General features: G+C 45.3%; 1 protein-coding gene across 1 annotated transcript; it reads left to right on the top strand.

Moving 5' to 3' along the window:
• Window positions 1-5,465: 5,465 nt before the first annotated feature.
• Window positions 5,466-7,922, top strand: NANOS3 (nanos C2HC-type zinc finger 3). The gene is made up of 2 exons (XM_043979260.1): window positions 5,466-5,973; window positions 7,879-7,922. Exons 1-2 carry the CDS (start codon window positions 5,466-5,468, stop codon window positions 7,920-7,922), a joined length of 552 nt encoding a protein of 183 aa, XP_043835195.1.
• Window positions 7,923-16,425: the final 8,503 nt, after the last annotated feature.

Here is a 16,425-nt window from a genome sequence, read left to right as displayed (position 1 = left end):
CTCTGGGTGGTTGTCAGTATTCTATGAGAAAAGAAACCTGTGCAGACTTTGAATGGCATGATGAAGGGACTGTGCACCCTGAATGAAAGTGGAAGCAACAGCAAGTATGGAAAGAAGCTTGGGTTTGCAGTCAGAACCTGGAGTCAGATCACAGCTCTGTGGTTTTTCTAGGCCCTTAGGAAGGACAAGCACTTATGAAGGGCACAGGGCTAAGCTAGCAATGCAAAGGAAGGCAAAAAGATGCTCCCACCCCTCCAGGAAGCCCAGTGTCATGGGGAGACAACAAGCCCGCAACTACATAGGGCTTTATAATGTAAATAGTGGGTCATTTCAGAGGGGTGGGGGTGGGGGGAGAGAGAGAGAGAGGAAAGGCCTCTTACAGGAGGTGGGATTTGAAGAGTCTTAAAGGAATGTCAGGGATGAGGAGGAAAAGGGTTCCAGGCATGGGGGACAAAGGTCCTGGAGAGGTGGATTTAGTTGTGTGGCAGGAACCTTATAGAGGGCAGTCAAGTGTAAGAAGCCTGGAAAAGTAGGAAGGGACCAGGTGGTGAATGTTCTCCCCGTCACCGGCCCCCCCCCCCAGTCCTCTGGATGCATAATGATGGTTCCTCTCATCTACAAATCTCAAAATAATAATAACAACAACAATAATAAAAAATTACTATGGAATTCAGTTCGGCTTCTAACTTTAGGGGCAGGGGGCCCCACCCTCCCTCTCCAGAGTCCCTCAGGCCTTCCCCTTCACATTGGTTATTGACTGAAGTTAGCCTCCAGCTCTGTTTGCTGGGGTTTTTGACACCCCTAAGAAGAGACTGTTGTCATCACCAAACAAAGGGAGTTCTGAGAGCTTTGTGGGTCATTAAACACTAATCTTTCTCGGATGAGGAAATTGGAAGTACCTTGTCCAAGTTTCCACGGTAAGGAAGGAAAGAAGTTGAGATTAGAACCCAGGTGTCCTGCCTCTGGAGTTCAGAGGCAGGCAAGAAGAGGAGGAATGCACTGGGCAGGGCCTGAACATAAGACTCAGCTCCTCAGAGACGCTTGGAGAAGGGCTCAGGCTGGGCCTTGGTAATTTGGGTCTTGCTCCCTAGCAGTGAGCATAAATGGGAAGGCCATGACTGACCACCAGTAGAGCCTGGCAAAAGGGGGAGATTTTTCTAGCCTGTGGGGCTTCCTTCTGAAGCCTGTGCCCCAAAGGGGAGGAAGGAGAGAGGGTAGCTCCAATTCCTTTTTCCCTGATGGGCAGAACAGCCCCTGCGGGCATGGGATGGGAAAGTGTGCCTCTGCCTCCTACTTCAGTTATGAATTAGTTCACTGAGGCTGGTGGGAGACCTGTGGAAAGTCCAACCTCCCCTGCAAAGCTAAGGACATTCAACTCCAGGAAGAAGGTGGGAGCTTTGCAGGGGCAAAACCCATGTCAGATACAGTGTAGCCAAGTCAGGAGGTGGAAAGGTACACCAGGGACCGCCCACCTTCCTGGCTGAGGATGGGGTAGGGGGAGTGGGAGGGAAGCTGCTGGGAAATGGAGAGGGAAGGCCTGAGGGGAGCACCCCATGTGGGATGATTGCTTCATTTCCTACCAGGTCCCAGAAGTTTACTTTTCTAGGCTCTTCTGCAGACTCAGAAAGCCCTAGCCAGGGTGGACTGGGAAGTGGGATGGGAAGGAATGGTGTGGCCTGCTGCAACCACCAGGGAAATTAGGGGAGCCGGTAGCCCCAGAGGATAAAACCATTGAAGGCCAATCAAGCTTGAGCCAAAGGACCCCCTCCCTCCCCCCAAGAAACAATTGTGAGGGGAGCAGAAGGTTTTGGTGGTTTGCTAAAAGAATTGCTATTGATGCACAGAGAACTCATTGCCTAATTTAGATTTTAAAGGTGGCCAGGAGGACAGGGTACTGGCCTAAAGTCAGGGAGACCTGAGTTCAAATCCAGCCTGACCAACACTTACTAGGGGTGTGACCCTGGGCAAGTCACTTAACCTGCTTGCCTCAGTTTCCTCATCTGTAAAATGGGGATAATACCTCCTAAGGTAGTTGTAAGGATCAACTGAGACTATATATGTAAAGCGCTTAACACAATGCCTGACACATAGTAAGCTTTGTATAAATGTTAGCTATTATCATAGATGATGGAGGCAAGTATGGGTAACAGAGGATAATTATAACCAAGCTATAAATCCTGGAAAAAAAGTGGGAGAGGGGGAGTCAGGAGCTAAGTCACCGAATGAGCCCAGGAAAGATAACAAGGATTTTATCACTACTGTAGTTGCTGTGGATTGCCTTACCAGCACAATCCAACCCCCCCAGGAGCAGATTAGTTTGTATTGGCTTTATTGGCATTTACTATTTGCTTATCTGAATAGCCTTCTTCCTCCAGTCTACAGCCCCTGCCTTATGCCCACCCCCTCAGGATATTAAGTCCCTGAGGCCAAGGACTATTGTTACATTTTTGTCTGGGGCCAGTGTGAGGAAGGAGCTTGTTAAACTGCTTGTTTACAAAACAGATTGATAAACTGGAAGAAAGAGTTTTGGGGGCAGAGGGGATAATAATGATGGCAGAGAAGACAGAGCTGTTATTTTAATATACCCTTTTCCCTTTCCTCCAAGGAAAATAATCTTTGGTCTGGAAAGGACATGACAAAAATGCCCATTAGGGAATGGAAACCCAAGGTAAGCAGCTATATCCTAAGACAATACCCAGCTTCCCTTCTTGTCTCCAGATCCATAAACACTACACTCCAGGGGATTGAAAGATGGGCTGATGGGAGTACTGAGTCACCTTTGGGAGATTCTGGAGACAGGGAGAATTACCCCATGACTGCAAAAGGGCAAGCATCCCCATTATGGAAAAAAAAGTGAAGAGTGTAAATTAGGCTTGCGAGCTTGATGTCTGTGTCTGGAAAATTTATTTTAGAATTAATTATTATCAAAGGGTTGGTGAGCGAACATTTAAATTAGATGAAATATTTTTTACTGGCATAGTCGTCTGAGGTCTGCAAAGCCCTCGGTGGGCACTGAATCATTTGAATCACCCAGCAGCCCTGGGAGGGTTATACAGGTAATACCTATACTATACACGTATTATTACCCCCATTTATAAAGAAACAGGCCCCGGGAAGTCGTGTCTCTGGCAGCCCTCCAGCTCCTAAGGGTCAGATGTTAGGATGAGCCCTGCACTTTATTCACAGGCACCACTGTCAAACCTAGAAAAGGAATCCTTGGTCACAAAGAGCCAGTGTGGTTTCATCAAAAATAGGTAGTGCCGGACCACTCTTACTTCCATTTTTCTGGGTTTTGTTGGGTTTTTTAATTAATTTTTTTTTTTTTGGTCAGGGTTACTAGACTGGGAGGATATTTGGCAAACTCTCTCGATCTGTTTTTGTTTTTTTGTTTGTTTTTGTGGGGCAATGAGGGTCAAGTGACTTACCCTGGGTCACACAGCTAGTAAGTGTCAAGTATCTGAGTCTCAATCTGTTCTTGAGGACAAACTGAGGCCTGAAAGTTTTGAGAACCACCGATCTATTCTAACCCCCTCCTTTCACAGATGAAGAAAGTGAGGACCAGAGATATCCCCATGGCACACAGTGAGCCATGGCTGGAGTCCAGGGTTCCTGATCCCATTCTCATCCAGAAGGACTCTCTAGAACAAAGGTGTCAAACTCTGGCTGCATTGCTGCCAGGAAAACTCAGGACGGAGGGAGAACAGATTAAAATGTAATTTGGAAATGACTTAACAAAATAAAAATACAACAGGCAATAATGTCTAAGTCAATATTCTTCCCATTCCATCTTTACCCACATTCAATGGTAGCCCCATCCTACACTGCCCTAGACGATCACCCCAGTCTTCTCTTTCCTTGGAGCTCCAGTACCCCTTAAACTACGGGGACCACTCATTGAACCCTGGTCAAATTTGTCAGACGAGTATTTGTTTTTTAAGGGTCTCCAACAAGCTGGGCATAGTGCAAGGTTAGAGATACAAAGACACCTGTGCCCTGTAGGGGAGACAATATGTATGCATGGAGGAAAACACAAACTAGATACAAAATAATACAGGGGATGGGGGGGGGGGCACTAGCAGTACAGGGATCAGCTGAGGCCTCCCAGGGCTCTTAAACCAGATTCCAAGAAACTGAGGTGAAGACAAGGAGGGCTTTCCAGACATGGGGGGAAGGAAGGGCCAGTGCAAAGGAGATGGGAGATGGAAGGCCAAGTATATGGAACTTTGAACCACTGGGAAGGGAAGTAATGTAGAACAAGGCTAGAGAAACAGGCCAGGGGGATAAAGGGTTCTAAATGCTTATCCTGGGAGGTAATAGGGAGCCAATGGAGTTTGAGGAGAGTGACCTGGTCAGAAAATCACTCTGGGAACTATGTCAAGGACCTATTGGAGTGGGGACAGGGAAAGCCAATAGAAAGGCTATTGCAACAGTCTAAACCAGAGATCAGGCCTGGGAGTGGAAGATGGCTACATAGAACTACTACCATTTGGTGAGGGACTTTGAATTATTTACTGATTGGATAAACTGCCAGGATGCCTAGTAAGGAAAGGCCTGCCACTTAAGCCCTGCCTATTTCAGCCTTAGTCTAATGCCCCAAAGACAAGGGTTTAGAGATTCATCTAGTTTTGAGCTTTCGGCATTTTACAGAGGAAGAGACTGAGTCCCAAAGAACTCACCCAAGGTGATGGTTGTTCTTTTCAGTTGTAGTTGACTCTTGGTGACCCCATTTGGTTCACCAGTTCCTTCTCCAGCATGTCCCCATTTTACAGATGAGGAACTGAGGCAAATAGAAGTTAAGTGACTTATCCAGGGTCACACAGCTAGGAAGCAGCTGAGGCTGGATTTGAATACAGGTCTTCCTGACTCCAGGCCTCTCGCTCTAACCACTGAACCACCTGGGTGCCTTTGCCCAAAGTCTGGCATGCCAACCCAGGTCCTCATATGCCTGAGGCAGTGCTCCTCCACTTGCCCATACTGGTTTTCAGAGCCTGGTGACCTGAAGCTGTAGCATGCCAATCGGAAGGGGTAGGGGAGAAACTGGCCCTGCAGTTTTGCAACCTAGGGATAGTTAAGTCCCACCCAGCCCAAGAGGCACTGAGGCACAGAGTGTTACTCTAACCCAGGGGAGAACTACACAGTTGCAGGGTCTGGGGCTGGGGGTGGGTGGGGCAGGGTGGGTGGTTCCTTCCCTCATTTCCCCTATTAAAATGCATGCTTGAAGATTTCTTAGCTCTCAGGCCTCGAGCTCTACCAGAGGCTATTTGAAGGTAGAGCTAAATGGAAGCAACCCCTCCCCCAAGTCCCTCTGGGGTGGAGGGAACCTGTAGACTTAAAGTCTCCAAGTGAGGCGGGGGCAGGGGGTGGCCAGTAAGCATACTTAAGGCCCTGGCTTCCCTGCCTCACTCTGATCCCAGCATCTTTCCCTCTTGGGGCTAGTGGTGTGCACTTTTGGGTGCTCAGTTTAGATGGAGGTCTTCAATCTGTGGAGGGATTATCTGGGACTAGCCAGTGTGGTGGGGGCTCTCCGGGAGGAAAAGATGGAGCCCCAGGGATCAGGGTCAGAGCCAGACCCAGGCCCTGGCCCCAGCCTAAGGCAGGAACTCCTGCCCCCCAGGGACCCCCTCTGCACCTTTTGCAAGCACAATGGGGAGTCTCGGAACATCTACTTATCCCACACGCTGAAGGACGAGGAAGGCCGGGTGGTATGCCCCATCCTGAGGAAATATGTGTGCCCACAGTGCAGAGCCACCCAAGACAATGCCCACACCAAGCGCTTCTGTCCGCTCACCAGCAAGGGCTACATGTCTGTGTATAGCTACACAGCCCGCAATTCGGCTGGCAAACGGGCCACACTGCAGTGGCCCACAGAGGAGCCGGGCCTGGCCAAGGCCAGGACCAAGAGGATTCCAGCAATCCCTGAAGGAAAACCTCCCACCCGGACTCCAGATGAAAGCAATGCAGGCAGTGACACAGGTAAGAGCAGAGAACGGGAGGGAGAGACTAGCAGATCTCCTGGGTTCTGAGGGACTCCAGGGAGAAAGTCAGGTGTCTAGCAAGAGACTGACTTCTGCTAGATGGAAAAACTTCCGAACAGTCCGAGCCAGGTAGTAATGGAAGGGACAGCCTCCTTCCAAAGCAATGCCTTCCTTCTCACTCACTGAGTTACTCTGTTAACTGAGCGATTGATTCCCCGTGAGGCAGGATTTCCTAGCCAAACCAAAAGTGCCTGCCTCCTCTGCCCTCTCCTCTAGGGGAGTCCCTGGGTGCACTCATTCATTCTGTAAGGGAGGCTGCTTGTTGCGGATTGATTCCTGCTCCTGGTAGGCGTCATAGGTTAAAAATAACATATCCGAATTCCGGGTTTCCAAGCTCTTTCCTTACCACATCCTTGGGAGGTAGTTGCAAGTAGTGTTATCCTCATTTTATAGGGGCGCAAACTAACTAAGGTTAACCAAGAAATTAGTTGATTTCCAAGGGTTACAGAAGTAGTAAGTTACCACAGTCAGGTCACCAGTGACTGACTCTGATTCCAAAGCCCTTTCCCACAGATGCATGTTCCTCAATAGATAGAGATGACCTCTGATGTAACCGACAGATATGATCTCTTCTGGCGGGCCAAGAGATTTGGGGTTGGGCACTCAGCCCTAGCGCTGGGAAATCACCGACTTGAATAAAGAATTCATCAGTAATCCGGTCTGGGTAGGTAGGCCTAATTCTGAAATGCATAGGATCTGAATTACTGATGTGTCAAAATTAGGACCTCATATTTTAAGGGCAAGAGTAAAAAAAGCCTGGGAGTCAGGAGTCCTGGGTTCTATGCCCAATCCTGCTATTTCCTTGCTGTGTGACCCTGGAAAGGTCCTGCTATGGGGCTCTAATTTTCTTATATATAGTGAGGGGGTTTATAAAAGCCCTTCAGCTCTTAACTTGCTGAGATTCTGTGACCTTGGACCAGTCACTTCATTTCTTGGTATTAGGTTTCTCGGTTGCTATGGGGGGGGGGGACACTTTGGGCTATAGAAACTAGAAGAATTTTTTGTTGGGGGGGAAAAAAGGTTTTTTGAAAAGGGAATGTTTTGTCTTTTAAAAAGAGACACTGACGAGTTGTTAAGCAGGATTTCCATACAAATAACCTATTTCACTTAGCAAAATACCAGTAGTACCCCTCCCCCTTTCATTGTATGCATTCATTCAATAAGCAGATTTGTTTAAAAATCTACCTTATGCTAAAGAAGACGTTGTGCGGAGTGATTGCATAGTGTAAATACATTTTGAAAGTAATCTAAGTTTCATATAAACATATAGGTGCATTCCTGCCTAGGTGTTTTGCAGTTCTTGTGGTAAACTCAAAGCCTTTCCAAGAATAGAAGCCAGTGTATGAAGCAAGCTTTACTGCTTATAATCAGCACGGCTTCCTTGTGTCTAAATCAAGGCTTTCCTCTCAAATTTGCTTCTAGAAGGAATTGCCTCTAGAAAAGGGTTGGAAATGTGGGCTGGATTCTTGGGGGTACCCTGCTTCCTTGATGCCACATATTCAGCTAGACAGGAGGGGGCAGCGTAGGAGCAGCCTGGGAATAGGGGTCTCCTGCTTCCCGGATTCTCAGCTGACTCTAAAGTGACCTGGTGGGAAGTTGTTTTTGGTTTGTTGTGGTTGTGTTTTGTTTGTTTGGTGTTTGTTTGTTTGTTTGTTTTTACTAAGGGCCAGCCTTTCTTGGGAGTTTATAGGGATCCCAGCTGCTCTAGAAGGGCCTGCCTTGGTGGGAGGAGGATGAAAAGGAAGTTGGGGATTGGAACCCACCGCCCTGTTCTAGACCCAGAGTAGTGGCTGGATTAAAATGTCTTTGTGTTGCCTTTTTCTTACCCCTCTTTTGAATCCAGGTTCAAAAGCCTCCACAACTGCTTTTCTCACTCTGCAACCATGAATTTCAGCTTTTGCCTAAGAGAAGCCTGGGGGCCCAGACGCTTGCTTTGCTGAAGGACAAGGAAAAGAAGAGCCCTCCTGGAAGACATCTGGGGCTCTCTCTCTCCAGTGACCAGCTCGGCTTCACCTCCCTGGACTCCCGGCAGCCTTCCTCAGTGCACAGCTCCTTTATACCAGACCTGGCTGCAGTCAGCCCAAGTTACCCAGTGCCTGGGTGGTGCTGGACCCTCCTGACTCTCCTGGTCTCTGTCCCCATCCCAGGGAATGAATGACTTACCTTAGAACTCTCATCTTCATGGTACCGGGAGAGAGCTAAACCTCTGAAAGGTGGGATGAAAATCCTGCTTGGAAAGAGACCTCAACTAATGACTGGGGATTGCCTGGCTCTCCTTTTCAGGTACCTAATGATTGGTCTGAAGGTTTGGCTCCCTATACAACAGACAAAACTTATCCGGGACAAGGGGATGTGTTATCTTGCTATAAAAGCTTCCTGTGAATCCTGGAGATGAGGGGCCCTTCCTTACAAGATTCTTAGGTTTCCTTTCCACACCTTTGTTAGGGGTTCAAGTCCTCCCACGGTATTATTGGTGAACTGCTTTCTAAATAAAGAGAAAAGCCGTATTTCACCAGTTTGTCTCTATCTGAGGCCTTTTTCTTTATCAGGTCATTTGTTATTTATTATTCTTTCTTTCCCTCCACCTTTAGGATCCTTGGCAGGGTTTTCACTTCTTCCTTGTCCTTAGTGTGACCTGTAATCCCTCCACTCCTCAGTTTTTTCCCCAGGCCATCACCCCTGCATTGGCTACTCTCTTCCCTTCCCTTCCCTATTTTGACCCCTTGGTGAACTAGTCTGACCCTACCCTATATTTTTAGCACTTGAATCTCTCGTGCTATCATGATGATGCCCTGTCAAACCCTATCCTTGGGTAACTCCTACCATCCCACTACCATCACTTCCATTTCATGTGCTACTGAGCAGACCTTGAGAAAATCGAGGAACCTTCCTGACTGGATCCACTACAAATTTGTTACATAAGCTTGACTGGAACATAACTGCAGCAAGGCTGCCCTAATTCCTCGGGCTCACCAGCCCTGCTGTTTTCATCTCTCCTGCAACCTCCTGTGGTGCTCCCTCTGCCCATGCTGTCAGCTGAGGACTCTGCCTCGTTTCAGTGAAACAAGTTGAGCCCATTCACTGAGAGCCCTCTCTTCTCCTTTCCTCCTTTTTGATTATTTAGATGTCTCCCCTTACTATCTCCTCCTCCACCTCTGTTTCAGGTGAAGAAATGAGCCATCTTGCCAACACACCTCTCTAAACACACACTCCGTCCTATTCCATCCTGGCTTCTCCGGCAGATTGCCCCTTCTGCTATCCCCACTCTCCCACTGATCTCCAACCTGCCAGTCTGTTGGCTGCTTTCCCATTGCCTACATACACCTCCAGGTGATTCCTCCATGTTTAAAAAAGTCCTCACGTGACCTGACCATCCCCACCAAGCTACCTTAAACTCCTCAAGAAAGTCTAGGTGCCTCCCAAATTACCAATAATCTATTCATTGCGAGATCTAATGTTTTTTTCTTAATCCTCATCCTTCTTGACCTCAGTTCAACCTTTGGAACTGTCATTCACCTCCTCTTTGATACTCTCTTCTCCCTAGGGTTTCCCTTCTTCCTGTTTCTTCTTTCTTCAAAGTCTCATTTGCATAACCAGTAACAGTGGGTGTCCCAAAGGGTCTGTAAACTTCTTTTGTGAAAATGATAACTGCTTTGTTTTCTTTTGTTAATCAGAGCATTCTGAGGAGTGGACCAGTCTACCAAAGAGGTCCACCACCCCACTGTCTTGTCTGGTGATCTATCTCATCAGTCCCTAGAGTCCAATTGTCTTTACAAAGGTGATTATCAGAGCTGCACATCTAGCCTTAGCTCTCCTGAGCTCCAGGCCTGTGTAGCTAGTGCCTCTTAGACATCTTGAAATGGATGTCCTGCAGGTGTCTTCAATTTAACATATCCAAAAGAGCTCATTATCTTTTCTGGATTCAGGAGGACCCTGAGTTTAAGTATAGCTTAAGATTCTAGCTGTGTGACCCTGGGCAAGTCATTTCATCCTGTTTGCCTCAGTTTCCTCATCTGTCAAATAAGCTGGAAAAGGAAATGGCAAACCACTTCTGTGTCTTTGCCAAGAAAATCCCAAATTGGTTCACAAAGAGTTGGACAAAACTGAAACAACTGAACAACAATTTTTTCTTTTAACCCTTTTCTCAGACTTCCCTGTTTCTGTGGACACCACCCTCTGAAACCCAGTCTGTCACCCAGGTTGGCATTTTGGTGTCATTCTCTACTAAAGTCACACTAACCCCATAAATAATCTGTCGTCAAATCTCATCATTTGTGCCTTCAGAACATCTCTCATCTAGGTCTCCTCCATTTATCCAGCCACCACCCTGGTACGGACCCTCATTACCTCCCACCTGGACTGTGCCTTAGCCTTCGATTTGCTTCCTGCCTCAAGGCTCTCCCCACACCAGTCCATCTCACTCAACAGCTTCCTAAAGTGATGGTCTGACCACATCACCCCCTCCCACCCAATAACCTGTAATGGTTCCTCATTACCCAGGACAAAATATGAAGTCTTCTGTTTAATATTTAAAGCTCTTCCTAATCTGGCCCCTTCCTACCTTTCCAGCCTTCTTTTTTTTTGTTTATTATTTTTTTGGCGGGGCAATGGGGGTTAAGTGACTTGCCCAGGGTCACACAGCTAGTAAGTGTCAAGTGTCTGAGGCTAGATTTGAACTCAGGTACTCCTGAATCCAGGGCCAGTGCTGTATCCACTGTGCCACCTAGCTGCCCCTCTTTCCAGGCTTCTTAAACTCCACTGCCTCCAAGTTCTCTGATCCATCAGCAGGAGCCTGCTGTCCTCCTTGTTATTCCTTGAACACATCTGGACATCTCCTGTGCCTAGGATGCTCTTCTTCACTTAAGCCTCTTAGAATCTTCCTTTCTCCAACACTTAGCTCAAATGCTACTCATAGGAGGCCTTTCCTGGCCCACCAGGCTGCTGGTGCTGCCTTTCCTTCTGACATTACCAGCCATCTGCTCTGTGTCTTCCATGTATTTATTTATTTACATGTCTCTTCTAGTTATAAGTGAGTTCCCGGAGGGCAAGGATAGTTTTTGCCTCCATATCCCCAGCACTTTTAGCATTGTGCCTATCACATGATAGGGACTTAAAAAGCTTATTGATTGAACATAGAGCGAATGATCTACTTGGCAAGGTAAGACTAAGGCCCATCAAACTATCAGAACTGATCATTCTTCATTAAACAGCAAATTTATATTGAAGAGGCAATGTAGTATATAGTTAGAGCTGGGCTTAGTCAGGAAGATTTGTCTTCACATTTTGACTTTTGGGGTTTATTTGCCGAGCAATGGGGGTTAAGTGACTTGCCCAGGGTCACACAGCTAGTAAGTGTCAAGTGTCAGGCTAGATTTGGACTCAGGTACTCCTGAATCCAGGGCGGGTGCTTTATCCACTGCGCCACCTAGCTGCCCCCTCACATTCTGACACTTGACACTAACTGTACAAGTCACTACACTGTTTAATTCAACATACTAAATGCCTAGGTGCCAAATTCTGGGGCATAGGAAGACAGACAAAACATTTCTTGACCTCTGAGAAGGAATGGAAATAATGCTTAGGGTGGGACAGAAGCAAGTTCTTATGGGAGGTGGTAACTGAGCAGAGCCCTAAGGGCAGCCAACATAGGGGTGAAGGAAAAGTGCCCACTTGCTTTCAAAAAACAGGACACTGGAGGGGATGCAGGATTGAGAAAAGTCAAAAGGATATTAGGGGAAAGATGCATGATTTGGGACAAACATTTTTCCCTATTTGGGCCTCACTTTTCTGTCAAATGAGATTGGGCTGGCTATTACCTAGGGTATTTTCTGGCTATCAGATCCCGGCTTCCAAATGTGTTGGTGTTAAGAAGTAGAAAATAAAGGTAGTTTGTGATCAGATAATGGTGAATTTTGATGGATATTATTTTGGAAACTAGATAGCTGGGATTTTTTTCCTTGGGTCTGCTAAAGACCTGACCAGAGAAGAGCCGAGGAAAGGCATGTGAATGGGTGTGTGTGTGTGTGTGTGTGTGTGTGTGTGTGTGTGATGTACATGTGAGTGTGTGTGTATCCATACACATATGCATGTATCCATACACATATTAAATCTGTAGCCAGTCAACATGAGGGGGTAACCAAAGAAATTTAGGAATCTACTTATGATGCTGCAAAACAGCTAGTGTCCTCTGTCCTACATAGTGTTGCTTCCTGTTACTCTCAGAGGCTGGGCAGCTTAGATGGTGTTGCCATCTATTGGTTGTCCAATAGAATGGGACTTCTCCATGAGGGAAGCAGTCTGTCAGTTCTCCAGCCACAGAAGTTTGGGGGCATTTTAAATCTGCTTATTAACTTTTCTACTTGAGGTCTCTGTCTAAACTCTGACTTGAGTTATGATCTGAGAGGATTAGATCTGGAGGAAAGGCATGGGTAGTGGAGATGGAGGGCTTTGCTCTTTCTATCAGTAATAAAAATCATCCTACCAGCTATCTAGATCTGGTCATATCAAGTCTCTACTCAAAAATCTATTGCTTTACCAAACCTCATTCAAATTTGGCGTCACCTCTAAGGTTTTCCATGATATGAAGGTGCCTTATATTTCCTGCAGTTTTTCAGTACTACTTTCCAGTCACCGGACTACTTGCTCCCTGTCCCTAAACATGTTTTGCAATTTGCATCTGTTCCTTTGCCTGGACTGTTGTCTTTCTCACTTCACCTACTGAATTCCTAACCATTCTTTAAAAAAAAAAAAGCGGAAGAAATAACAACTTTAAAATAAGAACACCTTAAAGAAGTATGACAGTTTACATTTATATAATGCTTTCTATATTATGGAGGACTTTTATATTCCATTATCTCATTCGATCCTAAGAACTCTATGAGGTTGGTCTCACAAACACTATTATGACCATTTTATGAATGAGAAAACTGAGGCCTGGAGAAGTTAGAATGAGTTGTTCAAGGGCATACAATTAGTAAGGTAAAAACTAGGACTAGGACCTGGGTCTTCCAACTTCAAAACAGAACTTTTTTTGTGTTGTTTTTTTTTTTTTGGTGAGGCAATTGGGGTTAAGTGACTTGCCCAAGGTCACACAGCTAGTTAAGTATCACGTATCTGAGGCTGGATTTGAACTCAGGTCCTTCTGAATCCAGGGCTGGTGCTTTATCTCCTGAACCACCTAGCTGCCAGAATGCTTTTTAACAATTGAAGTGAGCAGAACCAGGAGAACATTGTACACAGTAACAGCAACATTGTGTGATGATCAGCTGTAATAGACTTGCCTTCTTCTCAGCAACACAATGATCCAAGACAATTCCAAAGGACTCATGATGGAAAATGCTCTCCATATCCAGAAAAAAAGAACTGTGGGATCTGAATGAAGAGTGAACCATACTGTTTCTACTTTTAGTTTTTGTTTTTTGTTTTTTTGAGGTTTTCCCCTTTTATGCTGATTCTTCTTTCACAACATGACTAATGAGGAAATATGTTTAATGTGATTGTACATATATAATCTAAGTCAGATTTCTTTCTGTCTTGGGGAAGGAGGAGGGAAGGGACAGGAGAAAAATTTGGAACTCAATCTTATGAAAACAAATGTTGAAAACAAGTTAGTTTATTATGTGTAAAGTTATACACATAATTGGAAAAAATCCAACACTAACACAATTGTACCCCTAGGAAAATCAAGTTTTGGATAGATTTATCCCTGGACTTAAAATTTACTAAGTTTGGGGCAGCTAGGTGGCGCAGTGGATAGAGCACCGGCCCTGGATTCAGGAGTACCTGAGTTCAAATCTGACCTCAGACACTTAACACTTACTAGCTGTGTGACCCTGGGCAAGTCACTTAACCCCAATTGCCTCACTTAAAAAAATTTACTAAGTTTTACAGAGGATCCTGAAAAGAAAATTCTTGCCATCAAAGTCCCTGGCATTATCAAGTGGTTCAGCATCAGACACTGATATAATTTTATTAGTGGGAATAACATGAAAGAGGCATGACCATCTGCTTTGCTGCTGCACCCCTAAGGACCATGGGACTTTTTCATCTGATTTGCAGCTAAAAGCTTCTGTGTGGGGGGGGGTGGGGGGGTGGTCTCCCCAGTGAGATTGGGAGCTCCTTGAGCTCGATTCCTATGAATGGTCTTACCTTTTCCATTTGCATCTTCATGCTTAGCACAATAGTAAGTGCTTAATACATGCCTTTTCTTTTTGGAGGCAATCTGGGTCAAGTGACTTGCCCAGCTAGTGTCTGAGGCCGCATTTCAACTCAAGTTCTCTTGACTCCATGGTTGGTACTCTATCCACTGCTCCACCTAGCTGCTCCAGTAAGTGCTTTTTCATTGGTCCATACAGGGTAGCTGAGAATTTCTGTTGTTGTTTGTCCTTTATTCTCAAAGAAGACCATGACTTTGGGGTGATGTCATGACTTGCAGTGAATTGGATTGAAGGGAGGGAGGGCTGTGCAAAGTCACCAGCCTCATTCTCCAGAGCCATCTGGGACCAGTGGCAAGATAGATATCAGGAAGACTAAAGATGGCACTGGATGTTTTCTACTCTACTGGATGTTTCCAACAGGAGACTTGAGTATTCTCAACACTACAGTGCTCCAAGACAATCCCAAAGGACTACTGATGAAACATACTATCCACCTCCAAAGAAAGAACTGATATTGATGGAACAGACTGAATTATGCTATTTTCACTTTCATTTTTTTCTTTTAATCATGTTTTCTTGTACAAAATGACATATGGTAACATTTTACATAATCATACATGCACAACCCATATATGATTGTTTGCTGTCTCAGGGAGGTGAGAAGAGAGGGAGGGAAAGAGGGATAAAAATTGGAACCCAAAACTGTAAATAAAAAAGTTTATTATTAAAAAAAAAGCCCAACACAAACATCACACTCTTATCAGTAGTGACTTTCCTTTCCATCACATAAAATACTTTGTTTCATACCTCTCAAAAACCATTAGCTTGCGTAATTGTGTATTAGTTAAGCATCTTAGCCCCCTACCTGATTGTGAGGTTCAGTAGGTCAGGGGTTATATAACCATAAATTTAATGTTAATCATATATACTTCCCAAAGTACAGAGTGCTCTACATTAGGGGTCCTTAACCTATGGACTTGTGGGTCGTTGTTGTTTTTAATATTTTGATAACTATTTCAAAATCACTGGCTTTCTTTGTAATCCTATGTACTTTATGATATTTCAAAACATTCTCAGAAGGGGCTCTTTCAAATAAGTGTGCAGTAATGGATGACCCTCATGGTAGGAATGGGAATGTGATACCTGATACAAGGAAGGAGGAATTGGTGCTGTGGAAAATAAGGGTAATTTGTGTAAGAAGTAGTGGAGAGTAAGGGTAGTTTGTGATCGCAATGGTGAATTTTAATGGATATTATTATGGGAGCTAGACAGCTGGGATTTTTTTTCCTGGATCTGCCAAAGACCTACTTTATCTGCCTCATAATCTGTTTGCCCCCTCTGCAAAAGGAAAGGATTTCATATGTTCTAGCCCTCATCCATCCCTACTCTTCTTGAAGTCTGGAGATGGGAGAGGGCTCTTTGGAGAATGCATTTGATAAAACTATATCTCACTTGGCAACAGATGGAGATGCAAAAGTTGAGAGAGGTTAATTTGCTACCATAGTTGGTAAGCCTCCGGTGGGGCTGGGGATGCTATCTATTGCCTACTGATATATTCCTATCCTCAAGCATCAGATTCATTCTGGGTGGCCTATCTCACCTGTTCTTGACTACCAGCCCCACACTCTTCCAAGATTGGGTTCATATCCTGGCAAGTCCCCTGTCCCCTATCATTTCTTTTCCTCTGTTCTTCTTCCATTAAGTGGGATCAGAGCACATTGTAAAGAAAAAAAGCTGGTGAACAAGGAAATCTGTTTGTGCCACCTCTTCTCAGGCCAGATGACTCTTAAAGGAATCAGTCAATAACACTTAAGTGTTAAGTGGGCAGTGCTGGCACAAGAACAATGGAGAATGTGGAAGAAGATCCAAGAAACTGAAGATCCTCACCCTTGCCAGTCTTTGGGGTGAAGACATAAAATACTTATACCCAGAGAAGGCCTAATTTAGACCACATAAAGAAACACACAAGGGAATCTGAATTCATATTGGTATAAATAGAAGCAGACTCAAAGACCTTCAGAGAAAGATGTCATCTAATCCAACCCCTCTTTATACAGTGGAAAAAACTGAGAATCCCAGAGATTAAGTGAACTGCCAAGCTAGTAAATTGCTAGTAAATTGTAAGAGGAGGGACTTAAGGATTCCTAACTATGATGTTTCTTATTACCCCAAAAAAGTCTGAGGTAATTGTAAGAGGTAAGGATATATTAAGGACTGCTTCTAAGTGATGATGA

Source organism: Dromiciops gliroides, chromosome 1 (genome assembly GCF_019393635.1).
Source record: "Dromiciops gliroides isolate mDroGli1 chromosome 1, mDroGli1.pri, whole genome shotgun sequence".
Lineage (NCBI taxonomy): Eukaryota > Metazoa > Chordata > Mammalia > Microbiotheria > Microbiotheriidae > Dromiciops > Dromiciops gliroides.
The sequence above is the reverse complement of the archived record's forward strand: the minus strand, read 5'-3'. Positions and strand labels throughout refer to the sequence as shown.